Source organism: Erythrolamprus reginae, chromosome 3 (genome assembly GCF_031021105.1).
Source record: "Erythrolamprus reginae isolate rEryReg1 chromosome 3, rEryReg1.hap1, whole genome shotgun sequence".
Lineage (NCBI taxonomy): Eukaryota > Metazoa > Chordata > Lepidosauria > Squamata > Dipsadidae > Erythrolamprus > Erythrolamprus reginae.
In genome coordinates, this window is record NC_091952.1 from 53,075,588 (window position 1) to 53,096,433 (window position 20,846).

The 20,846-nt window shown below is 37.8% G+C and overlaps 1 protein-coding gene across 2 annotated transcripts in view; it reads right to left on the reverse strand.

Moving 5' to 3' along the window:
• Positions 1 to 2,140: 2,140 nt before the first annotated feature.
• The window catches only part of SPDEF (SAM pointed domain containing ETS transcription factor), a 31,210-nt gene continuing 12,504 nt past the window's right edge, over positions 2,141 to 20,846 (reverse strand). The window contains exons 2-6 of one of the 2 annotated variants that reach the window (XM_070745284.1): positions 12,022 to 12,513; positions 8,475 to 8,672; positions 7,989 to 8,036; positions 5,902 to 6,042; positions 2,141 to 4,477 (exon numbers count right to left, since the gene is read on the reverse strand). In XM_070745284.1, coding sequence (XP_070601385.1) covers positions 4,299 to 4,477; positions 5,902 to 6,042; positions 7,989 to 8,036; positions 8,475 to 8,672; positions 12,022 to 12,487 — 1,032 coding nt within the window. In that variant the 5' untranslated portion in view covers positions 12,488 to 12,513 and the 3' untranslated portion in view covers positions 2,141 to 4,298. Of the gene's footprint in view, positions 4,478 to 5,901; positions 6,043 to 7,988; positions 8,037 to 8,474; positions 8,673 to 12,021; positions 12,521 to 20,846 lie in introns of those variants that run through there. The other variant, XM_070745283.1, reaches the window with a different exon arrangement.

Consider the following 20,846-nt stretch of genomic DNA (forward strand, 5'->3'; position numbering starts at 1 on the left):
CAACTGCCTATTGTTATTCTACTTTGGAAAAGCAGGCAGAATGTATGCTAACTCATTTGTACTTTTTTACTAAATTTGTGGCAAATCAATGATTTGGTTCATGTGTCAGTTTACAGCAATAGACTTATATATTACTTCACAGTGTTTTACAGCCCTCTCTAAGCAATTTACCGAGTCAGCATATTGCCCCAACATTCTGGGTCCTCATTTTATCAACCTCGAAAGGATGGAAGGCTGAGCCAAGAACAAGGGGACACAATCTGAAGTTAGTTGGGGGAAAGATCAAAGGCAACATGAGAAAGTATTATTTTACTGAAAGAGTAGTAGATCCTTGGAACAAACTTCCAGCAGACGTGGTTGGTAAATCCACAGTAACCGAATTTAAACATGCCTGGGATAAACATATATCCATTGTAAGATAAAATACAGGAAATAGTAAAAGGGCAGACTAGATGGACCATGGGGTCTTTTTCTGTCGTCAGTCTTCTATGTTTCTATGTTTCTATGTTTCAGCCAATCAGAATCTTAACTGCTGGCAATTGGCAGAGTTAACCTGCAATACTGCATTCTAACCACTGCGTCACCATGGCTCATAATTTGATTCACCTAAGTCTAAATCATTATTAGCAAATATTCTTCGGTTACATTTATTATTTCAAGTGATGGCATTATTTTTTTACAGTGGAGCAATTTCAAGATACTGCATTAACAAGACCAGTAATAACTATTAGTCCACTGGATATTTAACTGAAGCTTTCTAAAAGTCAAAGTCCTTATTGTTAAGGCAAATCCAGACAAAGGATACACATGTGTTCTGGAAACATATCTGCAAATTAGAAGCAAGTATTCTGGTTAGAATAGTCTATGTGAATTAAAAAACCCTGGAAAATAAAGTGCAAGTTGTCTAGTAGTTTGGAAGACATCCTGCCAGATAAACTCAAGCATAATAAAGTACCTGAATTTCCTTTGGCCATTATATCTGAACTAATCTTCCAGAATAGCAATTATTCCCTACTTGTTTTTTCTTCTGTTGCATTATTGCCAGATATCCAACTATGCAGTGCATCCCAAAGGTGCTTTTCCACCTTTGGGAGTTGAAGAAGCTTCTTGGATGAGAAGCAAAATGTCTTAAACGAAAAACAAAGAAAGCCCAGTTGCCTTTTGAAAAAGTACTTTGGGGACAACCATGACCTGGATGATTGAAAATCTCCATCTCCATTGACATTATATAGTGCATCCATGACCACTATAGATCACGTATTCATGAAAACCTTACCAATATCAATAATTTATCATCATCAAACTTTGGACCACATGGTACTTGGGAAGATTGCATCAGCCAGAAAGGTCCAAGCCAACTTGGACTCAGGAAAGCCTACGGAGTGTGACAGCCAATCAGTGCCATGAGAGGGCATAAAATCAAGGGACTCTCAGCATCTCTCCCCTTCTCTTCTTCAACATCTTTGAAGCATGTGACTCCCCCTTTTCCCCAGGACCTCAGACCATGGGTTCCTGCTGTTCCCCATTAAACCATCTTCCCAAGCAATCACCATGATACCAGTGTCTTTCCCCCCACTTGGAACCAAACCCAGAAAGATATTTTTTACAACACTACTCCAGAATGCAGTGATGTAGAAGGACATGCCAATGTAACACCTTAGCTTTGCAACATACAGTGATTGCCAGTTTGCTTCTGGGTACAGTTTAAAATGCTGGTGATTGCCTATAAAGGCATAAGACTTGGTAGCTTAAGGGACTGCCTATCTCCCATAGTATATGCCCAGCAAGTTCAATCTGGCAGGGTTGGCCCCCTCTAGGTTCCATCAATTAAATAATACCATCTGTCTGAGGAGTCCCAGATGGTTCTAACGCTGCTGGTGTTTCAAAAGGTGTTGGAGATTTGCATCTTCACTCAGTCCTTTGGCAAGTGTAAGCAAAGTTCCCCTTTGAAGAGGGTGTTTGTTTGTGTGTGTATGTGTGTTATTTTTTTTTAATTCAGTCCATCTTTTTGTCAGCCTTGCTACCTTTACTCTTCATTTTGTTGAAGAGTTAATTGTTGCTTTTCCCCTTCTATTTAATGCTTTTATTTGTAATTATCCAGAGCCACTGGAAGTCATATAAAAGTAAATATCTGATCTGGCACCTTAAGAAAGGTCTTATTTTAATTCCAAAAAAAATATTCATTTCAATTTAATAATGTTAAAAATATTGTTCATTCTACATACTTACACCCTGCAGCAACATGTTCAAAACATCTAAAATTTTATATGCTGTGCATGAAATGGATATTCCTCTTGGTGGCAGCACCTAGCCAACAGTGGCTAATTTTGAAAATGTAAAAAGGTTACAAGATACTTGGTAAGTAAGACCTGACTAATACATGCATAAGAAATCACCAGGAAACACTGGAGCTGTAAGGTAGATTGCTTTTTTCCATTCCATTATTGTTGTTGTCGTCATCAATATAATCTAAGACAAATATATTCTCAATTGTTTCCAATAAAAATGTACAGACATGTCCATGAAGTTGCCTGGAATTAAATTGCGCATGGAGACTTGATCTTACCTTAGATCAAATATTGAAGTCTCAAGGAGTTTCAGTGCTTAACAACTTTATTTATGCCATAATCAGTTATAGCATAATGTGCTAGTATATATGGGACCATGAGATTCTTAGGTGAAGTAGCTTTTTGTGTATGTTTAAAAGAATAGTATGCCAACTTTTTCTGAAAGCAGATATGAGTAAAGGTAGAAGTTTCTTTGAAGTTTTGGTCATAATTCCTTTACCTCTAAATAGTGTGTCAGTTGGACATGATTTAGCACTCACTCTCTTTTAATTTTGGCAGTCCAGACATCTTCAACTTGCATACATTTTTCTCTTAATTTTCAATGGCAGCAAGGTAAGACCTGCCATGCAAAATGACAGCCGCAATGACTTTACTTGTGATCATCAGCCAAAATTTGTCTTTGCTGATTTCATAAAGGCACAAAGTTGCACTATAATTTGTAATTCTCAATGTAACTGCGGTACTATCATTGTAAGTTCAGGAAGTGTCCCCAATAGAATTTATCTGATTTGGGATAATATGATGCCTGGCACAGGCATCCAGGGGCAGTCCATACACCAGAACAACCTGTATCATTGCCAGGAACGTGTTCAGGCAGCCTTGGGGAGGGAGGGGAGGACGCTGTGTGCTTTCTTCAGTGTTTCCCAGATGCTCATCTGGTTGGCTTCCTCAGGCAGGTAGGTGCCAAATTGTTCTTGTTTTGGGTCAGCCTGAGCTGCTTTGCCCAGTCCTATTGTCTTCCCCTCAAGAAAGGTTTGTTCACACACTGAAAATGGGTGACTCTGTCCTTCGGTTAACAATACCCAAAACAGTAACTACAGTACTTTCATTCACTGAATGTATGGAAAACTAATCATGTTCTTTAATACCAAACCTGGACAGACCTTCCGGCCTACTCCTTTGAATTAAACTACAATTTTGCATTCCCCTAACAAATATAAACACAATAAACTGGGCCTGCCTGGTTCTAAATTATGGACACACCATTATTCTGAATCTCAAATCGTGATTCTTAAGCTTTCCCCAAAATCAAGCTTGATATATCAAAAGCCTGGCTTTTATGCTAAGAATAGGAGGAAAAAAAGCAATCTAGAAAATTATTGGAAGGATGCTCCCGAGGCTTGTTGTGTCAGTGAAACTGACTATTGAGATTTCTGCTTGTTACAAAGAAATAAAAAGAAAGAGAACCTAGGAATTTTAAGTTAGGTCAGAAGATTGCTACGCAATGTTATAATTGTCCACTGATAATTTACAAAGTTGCAAACAATGTTACATTGCTCCTTTGATCTCAAATAGTCTTCTAATTATTAGAATGGAAAAGAGCTAAAGGATTCTACAAGCATCAATATTCTCTTTCCTTTTCCATTGAATTCCTACCTTCTTTGGATTCCCATACCATGCAGCTGGAAATATTTAATTACTTTTTTTTCTTTTCAAGTGGAAAAAAAACCCCTTACAAAACCACAAAACCTAGAATGAAATCTGAATGGCCTAGTTCATTTCCTTTTTTGCCATTTTACTTAAACAGTAAATGTCTATTTGTTTCCTGTTTCCCAGACACTAGTAGGGTACACAGGAATCTCTACGATTCACCAGCCAAATCCAATGGTCTTTGTCGATAGTTGCTTTTCGCTCCATCAAAATTGCAGAGGATAAAGGATGCTGTTTCCAGACGTCCTCCAGCCCAGAAAGGAGTCAGTTATTCTGAATTTGTTCTCTTTGCTCTGCTTTTCAGACAGGGTGTACAAACTGGTAGACCAGCCTTTGTGAGATATCTGGTTTCCGTATGATCCCTTTCTTATAATACTGCCGAATTGAGCGGCTCAGCTTGTCGTAGTTCATGGCAGGCCGGTTCTTCCGGATTCCCCATAGCCGAGCCACGTGGGCAGAATCTTCAATCTTAAATATACCTAGATGGTAAGTATGAGAAACAAGAAATCCATTTATGTTGGTGACACTCTCTCTAGCACTATTATACTTTGAATCGGAGGAATCATTAACAGAAAAGATAATAAAAAGGGGAAGAAATGTTTGCAAGGAACCACAAAAAAGCAAAAAAAAAATATTTGAAGAAACAAAGTCAAAAACATTATATTGTTAATGTTATTTATTATTGGATTTATAGCTTTTTTATTGTTTAGTCCAATGCTCAAATCAGCTAACACATTAGAAAATTCAGTGTACAAATCATAGCGAAGGTCATATAATTCAAATCGAACTCTAAATTAAAACTGATCAGTAAGGCACATATGAATCCTGACAAGCATCAGATCCATCCGATTGCTATTATACAGATTGAGAGTAGCACTGGTCCTTCACAATTGAGAGTGACCTGAGTACATTGCCTATTTGAGAGCTCTGATGTACACTTCTGAGCAACTGTTTCCCTTCTAATTTTTCTTTTAAGTTTGCCCTTGGTGTTCTATGTCTCCCTCTTTTCCAGTTTTGGTAAGCTGTGGTACAAACTAACCAGAGCTCTTAATACCTCAAAAAGAGAGCTGGAATTTGGGACATTATTTGGTGGGTTTTTCTCCCCCCCCTACATATTTTTAACTATCTTTTAGCAAGGGTTGGATTTAATTCAAATACCGTTGGAGATAATTAGAAATTTTTGCTCCTTTTTAAATGTTTTTTTTCTTTCTATTTAAAGGGCACTTATTATGAAAGAGGGTTAAAAGTATATATGAAAATTGATGTGGAGGAGATTTTGAAAAAAATTGAAGCATTATGGCCTAATTAATTAGATGTGATTAAGAGTAGGAACAGCCCAAATTGCATATTGGCTAACAGTCTTTTTGATATTATATAAGAAATTGGAGTAATTATTTTTGTTCAGATGTCAAATGTTAAGAAGGTAGCGTTGGTTAAACTATGTACTGTATACCGAAATTGTAAAAATGATACATTGTAATATAACTTAATATTAATGGTATTTTTTTTTTGTACACATGATTGGAGAGAAAAATATTTAAAAATTCTTTAACAACCCCCTCCCCTCCCAAAAAGAGAGAGCTGGAACAAGTGCAGCCTAAGCCCACAAAGAGATGTTGTTGTTGTTGTTTTCAGAATTCCCTGAGTGGGAGAGGCTAACAATTTCAACTTTTCTGGGCCTTTTGGAAGTGTGGAGGTGGCTGAAAAGGTAACATGGATTTTCTGACACACTGATGACACCAATCTCACATATGAATTTCCTCCCAACCCACAGCATTGCTTTGCCCCTGGGGAAGGTATGGAGTTTCTATATTTCAGAAGGTAGAAAAGGACTTTCCAAATCTTGGACTATCCAAATAAAGAATTTGCCTCCCATTTTCAGTATCAAATCAATATCACTGACCTTTCTCTTTATTGAGCCAACGAATGACGCGACCATAGGTATGAGGCTTCAGCAGAAGCTCTTTCAAAAATTGCCATAGGTGGATCGGCTGGCCCGAGCAGGATGAATCTACCTCACTGTCTGCCCAGTTCTCTTCATTGCCTATAGTAAGGAAACACCCATCCAAATTAATGTTTAGAAAGCAATGTATTTTTAATTAGAAAGAGCATGGTACTTTAGCCAGGAACAATGGCAGTGTTGCCTAGTTTAACATCTGCTATTGCTAGAGAAAGCAGACTCGAGTAGTGTAATGTCTATTATATAGAGCTATTCTTGAAAAATTCTAGAATCCTCAGTTGCTCGTATGAATGGAGCAGCTAAAGTTCCAAGAGAAATCAGTATTCAGGAACACGTTTAATCTTTTGTCTGAAGTAGTGTAGGGTTTACTGCCTAAGCAGGGGTGGGACTAAAACAGTGATTTTCAACCTTTTTTGAGCTGCAGCACATTTTTTACATTTACAAAATCCTGGGGCACACCACCAACCAAAATGACACAAAATGAAACTCTAACACAGTACATATTATACATATAGTTAATAATATAGTTTCTAAATGTAGTTATATTCACTTAGTATGAAACATAACCATAACCTAACATAGACATAACCAGCTGAGGCTGAGGCTTCCTGGGTGTGAATGAGAGGCGGTCTGCTATTGGTTCATTGCTAGTGGTCGGGATGAATCCTAGAAGGTGATTGGTCAATGAGCATTCCCTGTGCCTCCTCTCTTCCTTTCACTGATAGCTGGAGGGATTGTGAGGGGAATGTTTATGTTTGGATGTAGGCAGCTGGCGGAGGGCCGGATAAATGGCCTCCGCGGGCTGTATCCAGCATGTGGGCCGTAGTTTGGGGACACATATTTAATTTCCCCACGGCACACCTGACTATGTCTCACGGCACACTAGTGTGCCGCGGCACACTGGTTGAAAAACACTGGACTAGAAGACCTCCAAGGCCCCTTCCAACCCTGTTGTTGTTGTTACTACTTCAGATTACATTATATTTTCTGTATATAAGCATTTACAACATTACTATTAATGCCCTACTTATTTCTAAGCCAATCAACAACTGAAATATTCTAATTGGTCTAGGATGAAACCACTTAAAACTCTTCCTTTTCATTACATGATCATCACACTGATTAAACCACCCTAGAAATATTATTCTTTGTGTCCCACTCAAAAATATCAGATGTTTTCTATGTCCAAGATTCAAGAGAGAATCTCCTTATTCTTCTATCTGTACTATGGTAAACTTTCATGTGGTACGTACACTATCATGCCTTTTTTTTGACAGTTTTCCACCAGTCACCATAAATTTTCTTTTTTCAGCAAGCGTTTAGCCTTGCAAATTTCTAACTTTATTTTTGTGACCTTTGTTTTTTTAAGCAATTCACTCTCTTATCTTGGACATTCATTATTTAAGTGCCAAAGAAATGCTAGTTCTGATTGAGGATAAATTTACATTTCCCCACTCATTCAGAACATGGTACATGTTCACGTTCTCTCTCTCTCTCTCTTTCCCTTCCCTCTCCCCCCTCGCTCATCTCTTTATCTCTCCAAATCTCTGTCTGCTATAAAATAATATATACAGTATATATATATAATAATGTAAAGTCCATACACTAAAGGTACATACTTTAGTCAATTAATTGGTCTTAAAAGGACTGTACATCTTGGTCTTTTGATCTAACAAAAGCAGACAATAAGCAGAACTAAAAGGCAGCTGCTTCTACTGTAGGCATTGAAGTCATATACAATAGAATTCTTTCCTGGCCAAGGAATTCTTTCCTGGACACACAAGGAATTAGTCTGCGTGCATAAGTTCTCAGTGTACATACAAGCAACAAGTGATAAATCATGATCATAATCTTATGACATATGCTTGTAATAAACAATATCTAGATTCTTGAATACCTTTTTTCTGTATCCCTATAGCTTCTTACCTTTTTTTGAAGTTTCTCTATCGCTAAAGTGTTTTTACTATTAAAATAATTGATATTATAAAATAAAATCCATTTTATTTTATTGTTAGCAACAGTTTGCTTACCACAGTAATGCAGCTCCCCAGGAGCAGTTTTTTCTTTCATCCAGGCAGCTGGAAAGCAAACGTAACATGAAAAGTTAATCTAATGGATTCTGACAGGGTGAATTTTCCCATTTCTTTCCATTCTTGGGGTCCCTTCAACAGTGCTTAAAGAAAGCCAAGAGCTCATATAACAGGAAAGGTTATAGCAGCATGGATTATTCAGAGCAGTGTTTCCCAACCTTGGCAACTTGAAGATAGTTGGAGTTCAACTCCCAGAATTCCCCAGCCAGCAAATGCTGGCTGGGGAATTCTGGGAGTTGAAGTCCAGATCTCTTCAAGTTGCCAAGGTTGGGAAACACTGATTTAGAGAGCCTAGTTTTCCAGCTGTAGTTTGGAACTCCCAACAGTATAGGAGAAAATCCCTCTATTGCTCTTACCACCAAAATAGCTTTTGAATAATAAGTTTTCTGATTCATCATTTGTTTCTTGATTCTCTTACTTATGTACCTGACTTCCAAATGTCCAGATGAGCATGTAAAACATCACCACATGATGGAGAACGTTGACGGAAGCCTTCTTCAGTCATGTCACATAACTCCTTTCCAGACAAGTCTTGGAATGACTTTCCAATCTGGGGCAATCGATATTGGTGTTCTGTCCATAAGATCCACTTCTGGACATTTCCTGGACTCCAGTCTGCAGGGTCTACAAAAATACCTCAAAATATATATTCTAGAAAATGTGCACATTGCTTCACTCATAATTCATTTTCAGAGCAAATATTCTAAGAAAATATTCCAACTGACTAGCATTGTAAACGTCTCGACTTTGTGATATTTTCATAGTTCTGATACATCAGCCATCATATCAATAAGGTTTTAAAGCAGCATCTATCTCTGAAATATTAGACAGTAATAAAGCTATCATTAGAACTGGCAAACAACAACTGTCAATGACATCCTAACAATCTCCTACAGAATGGCGCACTCTGGATATGGTAGTAAGTCTGATGTCAGTATCTTACATTGACATGGACAGTCCATGGCTGATAAGCGTTAATGATAGCTGCCGTTATTAGTCTTTTTTTTTGTTTTGTTTTCAGAAATGTTCTAATAATCAAAGAGGTAAAACAAGCAGGTTGGCTTTTGTGTAGAAAGTTTGCTTTTATATTTGTGTTGGCAGCATTAAGATCCTGCCTAGAGTGTACTGGGAACATTTACCTGGCAAAACAACCCCCACTGCAGCTAGAAGAACTAGAAGAGAAGCCTGATATGCTATGCTATCTTTTTTCTGTTTTTTAAATTAATTTTTTAATTAGTTTTAATTACAATATAAGACTCACACAACATAAAACAAGTGTTTTGTGAATTGTGCCTACCACCAGACAAACATTCATACCCTACCACCAATCGGGGGTGTTTCTTGTATAAACCATTTTAACCCAAGAGCAAAATATCTATTTACATATTATAAAGTGATTCCAATTTGTTTCTTGTAGCTTGATCTCGGATTTTCAGAATCAGAATCTGATATGCTATGCTATCCATCTTTATTTCAACTGAAGTTCATGATCTATAATTTCCTCTATATTGATTGAATTAAAAAGGGCACAATCCTCCTTTTAGTATGCAAAATTTGGAAACCTCAACCTAAGTGAAAACCTTCCTGTCACTACCTCAGATGGACAATTCTTAAGAATTTCTGAAGTTTGGATAAATGGACAAATCTAAAATCTAGGCAGAAACCTACTTTGCTTTCAAAATGAAATCTTCAATTCAGAGTAGATAATTAGATCGAAATACCCCCCAGCACACATAAGGATGCTATTTCTTCCTTGTCTATACTAACTTTACTAACTCCATTATGACATTTATGAAGACTGAATGATCCAAAAGCTGAGTAGTATCAGACTGGTCAGTAATCAGAATAGGCAATCAACAACAGCTATGGACAAGAAATAAAAAACTGACACTAGCTACAATGTACAAAGAGAACTGGTATAAAATGTTCTAAAGGTGGCATGGAACAAAGTTCAAAAATGGTTAGAGGAAATATTGGAAAAGAAAATTGAAAGAAAACCGAAACTATTTCTACTGGGATTAACCCACAAAAGATACAAAAGATGTCAAATTTACTTAATCCTGCACATAACAACTGCGGCGAGATTAATATTTGCACAACAATGGAAAATTGAAAACATACCAACTGAAGATCAATTATTAGAAAAATCATTATCTGTGCAGAAATGGATAAATTAACAATGGAAATAAAAGGTAAAGATGAGTCAGAATACTACCAAAGTTGGAACAAATTCTACTCTTGGTTAGAAAGTCGGGAAAAATAAAAAATAAAATAAAGACAACCAATTAAATAGTTAACTAACTTAAATAACAGAGAAAGAAAAGAAAAGAGGATCAGTTGAATATAGGAATAGGAGAGATACTGATGTAAGACCTATGTATAATAAAATGTATATAGTACTAGAAATATGAAATGATGGTAATATAGAAATATCAAAATAGAAATTAAGAAACAGGACTGCCATATATAGTCCAATGTTTTTATAATGTTTTGTTTATGTTTGTTTATGTATGTTTATAATGAAATAAAGCATTTTTAACAACAACAACAACAACAACAATAATAATAAAAAGAATAGGGAATCATCAGGTAAGATGTTCCTTGTCCCCCTTATCCTGAAATAGAATGAGAGCAATCCCAATCTGCAATGGTCCCTCGTCCTTATATTCCAGTATTGAAAGGTTGATGTACTATTTTATTTGGTAATAATGTGTTCTAAAATAAGACATTTCACTGTTCATGCCTAATCTCTGTCAGTTAGCCTAGCACAGTAGTTGGATGCTCATTAAGTATACATGGATGTATCCAAATGCATATATGTGAATGAAACATTTGGTATCTGGAAATGATGAATAAGCATTGTTTCATAAATTTGTGGCATGGATTAAGGTGTATGGCACGGCTCAATTGTCCTCTAAATATTTCTGGCCTTCAAGTTCTATTATGCACAGCCATCATAATTTAGGGTCAAGGCACTGGGTTCAGCACTATCTAGACAGTCCCAAAGCTGGAGAGTTCCAAATTATTCCATAATTTGACTCAGTTCATCGGAACGTTAACTGCTTTTCTTTTAGCTCCTGGCAGCATGGCTAATGATGAATTATAATGGGATCGTGCCTGAAAAAAGCCTCAGCTGGGGAAGGTTTAAAATGTCTAAGACTTATCCAAATAAAGAATGTAAACCCCATGTTGCATTTTAATATTTTTACACTTCCTGATGCTAACAGCCAGCCAGGTTTTGCCCTTTCTAATCAGAGCTCTGCCATTTCTCCTAAAACAGTATTGAATATTGCTTGAGAAGTCCAAGAGTGATTTCTGTTATATTCAAACAAGTCATATCTAAATTAAAAACAGTGTCTTTTTGTAATGCAACAGCCAATATGTGTACACCAGGAGAAAAGCCATTATCTTTCATTTTTCCCTTTGTTTCTTTGCTCCAACTATGTCAAATCTTTTTATTTCCACGGCCATGAAAGAATACTTAAGCTTTGATAACCAGCCTACAACGATGCTATAAATCATTGTATGACAAGTAAATAAATAAGGTTGAAAGTTTATTTGATCCTCACGCATCAACTCCACTTAAATTGGGGCTTATATTCCTAATGTCAGGGTAAAAGGCATGTTAATATAGACTTTTCTAATAGCCTAATGAATTTATTACCATATAAGTTAACTTGCTCACTCCATCAGATGTGTTTTGTGATTCATAGTATCTTATACAATCACAAAATGGTTTGTCTTTAAGGTGCCACAAAATGTTTCACTGTTTTTGTTGGGGAAGAAACAACATGGCAGTGTGAAAGGAGCTTGAAACCCACCCACTATAGGCAAAGAATATTGCCAGTTTTGGAAAAACAGCAGCCTGACTACTTTTGCAATGCATGATTATGCCTCTACATGCACATTTTTTTAAAAAATGTTGTGGGCTAAGCTGTGCCAAATATAAGAACAACAGGGCTGTGGTACTCACCTGCGGCAATGTTGAGCAGCTTGCAAGCTGTTTCAATATCCTTCAGCACTTCTCCCACCACCATGGTCTGCACCTGTTCCAAGGAGTGCTCCTCAAGGTGAAGGCTGGCCTGATAATCCATCTCAGAGGTGAGGCTCAATCCTTGACTGTCAATGATAGGACACTGCTCAGGTTCCTTGTGCCCTTCCGTCCTGCTTCCTTGGTGGTGGTGGTGTTGAGTTTCGCCCAAACTCTTTGGAACCCAATTGCTGTCATCTGGGTAGAGCATATTAAAATACTGCAGGCAATAGTTGGGAAGGGTTTGCTCAGGTGTAGCAGGGGGGCTTGGGCTGTCAAGGGACTGCCAGCTTGGGCTGTCAGGATCTTGAGCAAGAGGCAGCTTCTCCAGGCCAGGAAAGAGTAGAGGATCCTGAAGGGCGATCCGACCATGAGGCAGAGCAGCCACACCTTGGCCAACACTGCCCATCACTCTGTGCAAGTTTTCCTCCAGATCTACCATCAAAGGAGAGAGAAGAAAAGAAGAGGGGGTTGGAAACATATGCCTCAGTCAAGGGACCGTTTGATAATAATTTCTGCATTTCTGCCTAGTGATCAGGCACAATGGAGGAAAGCTAAGCCTGTTAAAGGAAAAGAAATCACCAAAGAGTCATTCTATGGCCAAAGAGACCCCTTGATGAAAACAGGTTAAATAGCTCTTCAAGGGCCCAGGCAACTCTTCCCTTCTGGGTCACTGGGTAATAAGAGGGCAAGGGAAGGAATCATGATAGGAAGGGAAAAGCAAACACAGGAAAGAAGGTTACTGGGGATAAATTTCTGGAGACCGAAGTAAGTCTTTCTCTAGTTTCCAAAGGGCAAAGGCTAAGGAAGGAAGGCGGCTGCAATATGAGGAGCTCATCTAACAGTCCTTGTGGGCAATAGAACATCAAAGATGAGTAGAAATGAAATTGGGGCTCCGTGTAAAAACATTCAGGAATGGGGTGGGGGGGTGTCTTTATGAATATACTGTAATGTAAATGAATGGGGAGAGCGATGCAAAAAATTGTGAGTCTGGAGGACAGAAGGAAAAGGGGGGACATGATCGAAACATTTAAATATGTTAAAGGGTTAAATAAGGTTCAGGAGGGAAGTGTTTTTAATAGGAAAGTGAACACAAGAACAAGGGGACACAATCTGAAGTTAGTTGGGGGAAAGATCAAAAGCAACGTGAGCAAATATTATTTCACTGAAAGAGTAGTAGATCCTTGGAACAAACTTCCAGCAGACGTGGTAGGTAAATCCACAGTAACTGAATTTAAACATACCTGGGATAAACATATATCCATCCTAAGAAAAAACACATGAAATAGTATAAGGGTAGACTAGATGGACCATGAGGTCTTTTTCTGCCATCAGTCTTCTATGTTTCTATGTTTCTATGCAAAAATTAAGCATTGTCTGCATAACCTTATCCATTCATTGCCTTTGCTTTCGTTATTCACAGGTTTATCCCTTGCAAAGTGACTTGACTTCAAAGAAAGAGCAGATTGTTTTAAAAGAACGATATTTCACATCTGCAGAAATGCTGGTTGCCCATTTCAAAAGTGCATTTACTGTTATTATCCCATCACCACCAAATAAGATTGTATAAAATATCATTAGTCTCTGGATTTGTTTCTTTAAACCATACATAGCACAACGCTTTACAAGGCAGCACAAACAATGTGAGAGGAAATGCCACTGCATTGTCACTCTTCAGGATCTTCAGAATGACAGATTTGGAAGGGACTTTGGAGGTCTTCTAGTCTAACCCACTAATCTTTTGGGAGGGGGAGGTATAATTTATTTTATTTTTCTCTCCACATAAATTCTTATAATAAACACATGCCATCTATTTTTCTTACAATAAAATAGTATCAAATTAGTAAATCGTATATAATCAACACATTCTTAATTCTCCTCTTTTTAGTTTTGGCATCAATCACACTTTCCCTTACCTCTTCCTCTAATTTTGTCATCCAGATCCACCCAATCATCATCATCATCATCATCATCATCATCATCATCATCATTTATATGCCACTCCTCTCCAAGGACTCTAATTATCCTCTAATAAATATAATTATCCTCTAATTATATCCACTATCCTAAAAATATTTTCACATTTTTGGGTAAGCAATGTAATGTCTTTCAATATTCTGGGTACAAAACTGAGTCAATGCAAAAGCAAAGAGATCCAGTGCATCCAATTTCATCTTTGATCTGTTACCTATCATTGAAATCGTGTTCTTTCAACTTGTCATTATTTTAATCTTTCATCCTGTCTTTGGTGCTGGAAAGTGGCCTGGACTCAGCAGAGTGGTAGATGAACTTGCTAGATTTCCATGACAACCTTTGCAACTTTCATGAACCAAACAGAAATAGGGCTTAAAATGTGTTGTGTGAAAATGACAGGAGAAGGGAGGCTGTCCCTCTGAAATGAGAGTGCAGTTAAAAGGCTGCTGTTGGGGACATCATGCTGGAATACTTGAGTAGGTACTTAATTTGTTCTATGACCATGTTCTTAAGTAGAAAAGTTTGTAAGAAGAAGCAATTTTCCCCATAGGAATCAATGTAAAAGCAAATAGTGTGTGTGATTGGGGAAACCACAGGGAGGGTGGAGGCCCTGTTTCCTCCCAGGAGATTCCTAGAGAGGCCCCATGGAGGCTTCTCCCCACCTTTTCCGATTATAGAGACTCAGGTTGAGAAGAGAAAAATAGTTCTTGAGAAGAGGCAAAAAAAAATTTAAACACCCGGTTCTTATCTAGAAAAGTTCGTAAGTAGAGGCGTTCTTAGGTAGAGGTACCACTGTATCTTCTTTCCATAGGTATTTTTCTAAAGCGACACAGAAGCTCAAATCGAACAAATAATTCCCTTCCCAACACTCACCCACCCAATATTTTGGAACACCACGTATTCCAGAAATGCCTTGCTGCTCTCAAACCTAAACTGAGTTTAACACTTGGGTAGGAGACCAGGAATAAAGTGCAGAATTTTAACTAATAACAGTCAAGAGAAGTCAAGAGCAAATTTCTTTCTCATGTTTACTTTTTTTTATGTGTGGATGAATCCTTGTGGTCATCAAGAATTGAGCCTGAACTGGAATATATTTAGTGTTGTGTAGTCATTCTAGTTAGTTAACAAAGGGTGAATGTAGCAGCAAGCAAAGCAAAAGTGATGTGGAGAAGTTAAAAAAAGAAGAAGTCAAGACTGTAGTTGTTGCAATATTATTAAACCCTTGCATTTTTGGTGGACGTGTCAATGCTGAACAGGGTAAGGCTTTGACACAGTGTCTGGAGTCCCTCTCTTGTCTTTCTGATCCTAAATGCAGTGATAGGCTCCTACAGGAATAGTCAGGAACACATTTCCGGTAGCAAAATTTTAAGCTCCACCCCAGAGCACCCAATTTGCACTGAAAGATATTGAAACAAAATGCATAAGCCACGCCCACAGTGTGGTAGTAAAAATTTTGGTAGCTCATCACTGAAAGTACATGTGCATTTCAAATGCCATGCTTCTGATCTCCAATAGTCCAGGCCCTTGGAAGCAATCCAATACAAACAGATCATTTTATTTATTTATTTGTTTGTTTGTTTTGTCAAGTGAAGATATGATAAGATATATAATACTAGTAAAAGTCAAAAAATTTAAAAAGAGCATTAGAAATAATATTCAAATACACGCAACTAGTAAAAATGAAGAACATTAAGGACAGGGGATGGAAAGCACGCTGGTGCACTTATGCATGCCCCTTACAGACATCTTAGGAATTGGGAGAGGTCAATAGTGGATAGTCTAAATGTAAAGTTTTGGGGGGGTAGAGAGTTCCATACATCAACTACTCAGATACTGAAGTCGTATTTCGTGCAGTCAAGTTTGGAGCAGTTTACATTAAGTTTGTATCTGTTGTGTGCTCATGTGTTGTTGTGATTGAAGCTGAAGCAGTCATTGACAGGAAGGACGTTGAAGCATATGATCAGTGTGCATAAGAAAGCTTGTTTCATTCTCTCTACATGAATGCAAGTACATAACATAGAAACATAGAAAATTGACTGCAGAAAAAGACCTCATGGTCCATCTAGTCTGCTCTTATACTATTTCCTGTATTTTATCTTAGGATGGATATATGTTTATCCCAGGCATGTTTAAATTCAGTTACTATGGATTTACCAACCACGTCAGCTGGAAGTTTGTTCCAAGCATCTACTACTCTTTCAGTAAAATAATATTTTCTCATGTTGCTTCTGATCGTTCCCCCAACTAACCTCAGATTGTGCCCCCTTGTTCTTGTGTTCAATTTCCTATTAAAAACACTTCTCTCCTGAACCTTATTTAACCCTTTAACATATTTAAATGTTTCGATCATGTAATTGTTTTTATTGAAATGGATTATCTGCTTAAGCTTTTAAAATCAGAATTACGTTGATGAACCTAAAAAGTAATAGTTGACTACAATAAAGAAGCTATTTTTTTAAAAAAAAATTATCGCAGCCATAGATCTTTAACTTCTGAATCTTCTTAAGAACATTGTCCTGAATAAGAACAACCTAACCTCTGTAAAGCACATTCTCTGTTTCTTGTCTGCACAAGAAGTCCAAGTTAGTTACAACAGTATTTATTAATTAATTAATTAATTAATTTATTTTATTTATTTATTTATTTTGTCCAATGCACAATAATACACAATGAAGGTTATAGAGGATATACTCGAGTAAAATATATAAGAGAACATTGCGACGGTCATAAATATAAACCAGTTGTCAAGCATCAAAATGTTGGTAATGACCTACAAAGCCCTACATGGCATCGGACCATATTACTTGCGGGACCGCCTTCTGCCATATGAATCCCGGCGACTGGTTAGGTCCCACAGAGTTGGCCTTCTCCAGGAGTGAAGTGAAAATATAGGAATAAAATATATCAATAAGAGAATAGAAGAAAAGATATAGGGATATTAAATACTATATAGGAGATATAGGAGAGACAATAGGACAGGGGACAGGAGGCACGCTAGTGCACTTATGTACACCCCTTACTGACCTTTTAGGAATCTGGAGAGGTCAACTGTGGATAGTCTAAGGGTAAAATGTTGAGGGTTAGGGGATGATGCTACGGAGTCCGGTAATGAGTTCCACGCTTCGATGGCTCGATTACAAAAAGTCCATTTTTACAGTCCAATTTGGAGCGGTTAATATTAAGCTTGTATCTGTTGTGTGCTCTTGTATTGTTGTGGTTGATTTTTTAATTACAAGGTATTTCAAACACATCACCTGAAAATCAATAACAGATGCTCAAAGAGGGTACAGTTCAGTAGCATGGCTGAGAATATTGACCTTTGGAGGATTCTCAGTGAAAATGCAGCTGCTCATCCTCAATTTACAACCACAGTGGGACCCAGACTTAATGGTGCTAAGTGAGAAATTTGTTAATTGAGTTTTGCCCCATTTTATGACTTTCCTTGCCCCATTTGTTAAGTGAATCACTGCAATTGTTAAATTCTAACATGGTTGTTAAGTGAATCTGGCTTCCCCATGGACTTTGCTTGTCAAAAGTTGCAAAATATGATCACAAAACCCCAGAACGTGGCAACGGTCATAAATATAAACCAGTTGTCAAGCATCAAAGTGTTGGTAATGACCTACAAAGCCCAAATGTAAAATAATGCACTTGGGGAAAAGGAATCCCCAATCTGAGTATTGCATTGGCAGTTCTGTGTTAGCAAAAACTTCAGAAGAGAAGGATTTAGGGGTAGTGATTTCTGACAGTCTCAAAATGGGTGAGCAGTGTGGTCAGGCGGTAGGAAAAGCAAGTAGAATGCTTGGCTGCATAGCTAGAGGTATAACAAGCAGGAAGAGGGAGATTGTGATCCCCTTATACAGAGCGCTGGTGAGACCACATTTGGAGTACTGTGTTCAGTTCTGGAGACCTCACCTACAAAAAGATATTGACAAAATTGAACGGGTCCAAAGACGGGCTACAAGAATGGTGGAAGGTCTTAAGTATAAAACGTATCAGGCAAGACTAAATGAACTCAATCTGTATAGTCTGGAAGACAGAATGAAAAGGGGGGACATGATTGAAACATTTAAATATGTTAAAGGGTTAAATAGGGTTCAGGAGGGAAGTGTTTTTAATAGGAAAGTGAACACAAGAACAAGGTGACACAATCTGAAGTTAGTTGGGGGAAAGATCAAAGGCAACATGAGAAAATATTATTTTACTGAAAGAGAACCTATTTCTTGGGGGTGGGGGGCTCATCGCCGGGACAGAACATCATGTAGTTTTTAAAAAAATCATGAAAGAGTAGTAGATCCTTAGATCCTTGGAACAAACTTCCAGCAGACATGGTTGGTAAATCCACAGTAACTGAATTTAAACATGCCTGGGATAAACATACTGTATATCCATTGTAAGATAAAATACAGGAAATAGTATTAGGGCAGACTAGATGGACCATGAGGTCTTTTTCTGCCGTCAGTCTTCTATGTTTCTATGTTTCTATGTTTCTACATGGCATCGGGCCATATTACATGCGGGACTGCCTTCTGCCATATGAATCCCAGCGACTGGTTAGGTCCAACAGAGTTGGCCTTCTCCAGGAGATTCGCACTGCCCCCACCCTCCTCGCCTTCCGCCAGAGTCTTAAGACTCACATGTCACCAGGCTTGGGGCAATTAGATCTAGACCTCCTGGCCAATAATTGTGATGTATGGCTGCGATTTGAATTTGTTGATTGATTTTTTAAATACATATGGTGTTTTTTTTTAGCTTACGTAGTTTTTAATTAATTAGATTTGTCTCTGTATTCACTGTTTTATATTGTATGCTGTGAGCCGCCACAAGTCTTCGGAAAGGGGTGGCATACAAATCTAATAAATAATAATAATAATAATAATAATAATAATAATAATAACAACAACGACAACAACAATAACAACAATAACAACAACAACAATAATAATAATAATCTGAATCTTTATAATGTGACTGTGAGGATGCTGCAATGGTCATAAGTGTCAAAAACGGTCATAAGAAATAGAGGTTCTATATTGCGCCGCTACTGGTTCCATTATGCAAGGGCGCAACACTTCTGCACATGTGCAGAAGCATCCCAGGAGGAGATTCCTGCTACCTCCACTATCGGTTTGCAGAACTGGGTAAAACCGGGAGCAACCCACCACTAGTCATAAGTTACTTATTTCAGTGCCATTATAATTTTGAACAATCACTAAATGAGCTGTTTTAAATCAAGGACTAGCTGTAGTGGTTGCAGGATTTTAAACAGAGATCCTTTCCAATCACCTGCTATAAAATTGTTTAGCTCAGGAGTACAAAACTTTGGAGTGGGAGAGTGTTTCAAGATCTATGCTCAACTTTCAAGTCCTGCTGCAGTTTGTATCACAGGAAAGCGGAGTCAAGATGTAACGATGAAGGTAATCGTGACTTTGATTTCATATATTTTAAATTTGTCGGGCAGCTTGTATACAGTATTCTCTCTAAGATCTTTGAGAGAGAGAATATGTATTGTATACAAGCTGCCCAACCAATTTAAAATATATGAAATCAAAGCCACGATTAGCTTCATCGTTGCATCTTGACTCCACTTTGTATCTGGCATTTAGTTATGATTTCTATTCTATTAGAAGTAGTACTTTACTATTACATGCTAGAGTTCTCTTATCAGAATTCTATTATATATTGCTGTGGGTTTACCATTATGTTACTGTGTGCACAGATAATGGAATGGAGAATGGAGTATGAAGCAGAGAAACATCTCCTATCCTGCCAGAAATATCTCTTGAGTTCATATCTGCCTGATCAGTTCAATTTAGGAGAATTAGCGCCCTCTTGATTCTATTGATTAAACCAGGCCATCTGCCTGGATTCCAAAAGTTCACCTGCCCTCTGAAATAAGGGTTTTCCTGGAATTTAAAAGTTCCCATTTACTGGTATTTTTAAGGCCTCTAAAGATCTAGCAGTTTTGGCGAGGATAATCAATACCCTTTTTTATCTATATGTTTTTCTGCAGGTTTATTTTCTTTGCCATCATTGTTCCTTACTTATATGCTAGTTTTTGTGGGTCCTTTATTGTTTTTATTGTTAAATGTTCTTGATAATTATAACCCACACAAAGAGGCTAGGAGTTGGTAGCATATAGGAGGAGGAGGAGGAGGAGGAAGAAGAAGAAGAAGAAGAAGAAGAAGAAGAAGAAGAAGAAGAAGAAGAAGAAGAAGAAGAGAAGGAGGAGGAGGAGTGGTTCTCAATTCAACTAAGAAAACTCAATGATCAGAAACATCCCATAAATATTATCCTTTCTGTCTCCACAACTGTTTAATAATACAATAAGGGACACGTAACTTCATAAGTAAGACAACTGGAATAGCTTTCACCACACTGGCATTCTAGTTCTCAAAAGTGTGCAGAATAAAGTGTGCTGGTAGGCAGGGATGTCAAACTCATGGCATCATGGCATCGTCATGTGATGTATCCCAACTTCTTTCCCCTTCGTTAAACTGAGTGTGAGCATGGCCAGTGCATGACACATCTGGCCCATGAGCTGTGAGTTTGACAATTCCGTGCTAGAGGAATACAGTAGTTCTCCTGCATCTGGTCAAAAGCCTTTGTGCTCCTCATGAATAAAATGCTCTAAACCTCAGGTCTCTATCAGAATGCATTGTTTGAAAGGCTGATGTGCAGGTGGCATTTTGAGTTTTCCTGAACAGGATGTGGACGGGCTGAGCATGGTAAGTGACAGAGAGGGGGCAACTGGCAGCTGCATCCCTGTGAATAGCAAGTCCTCAAAACATTTC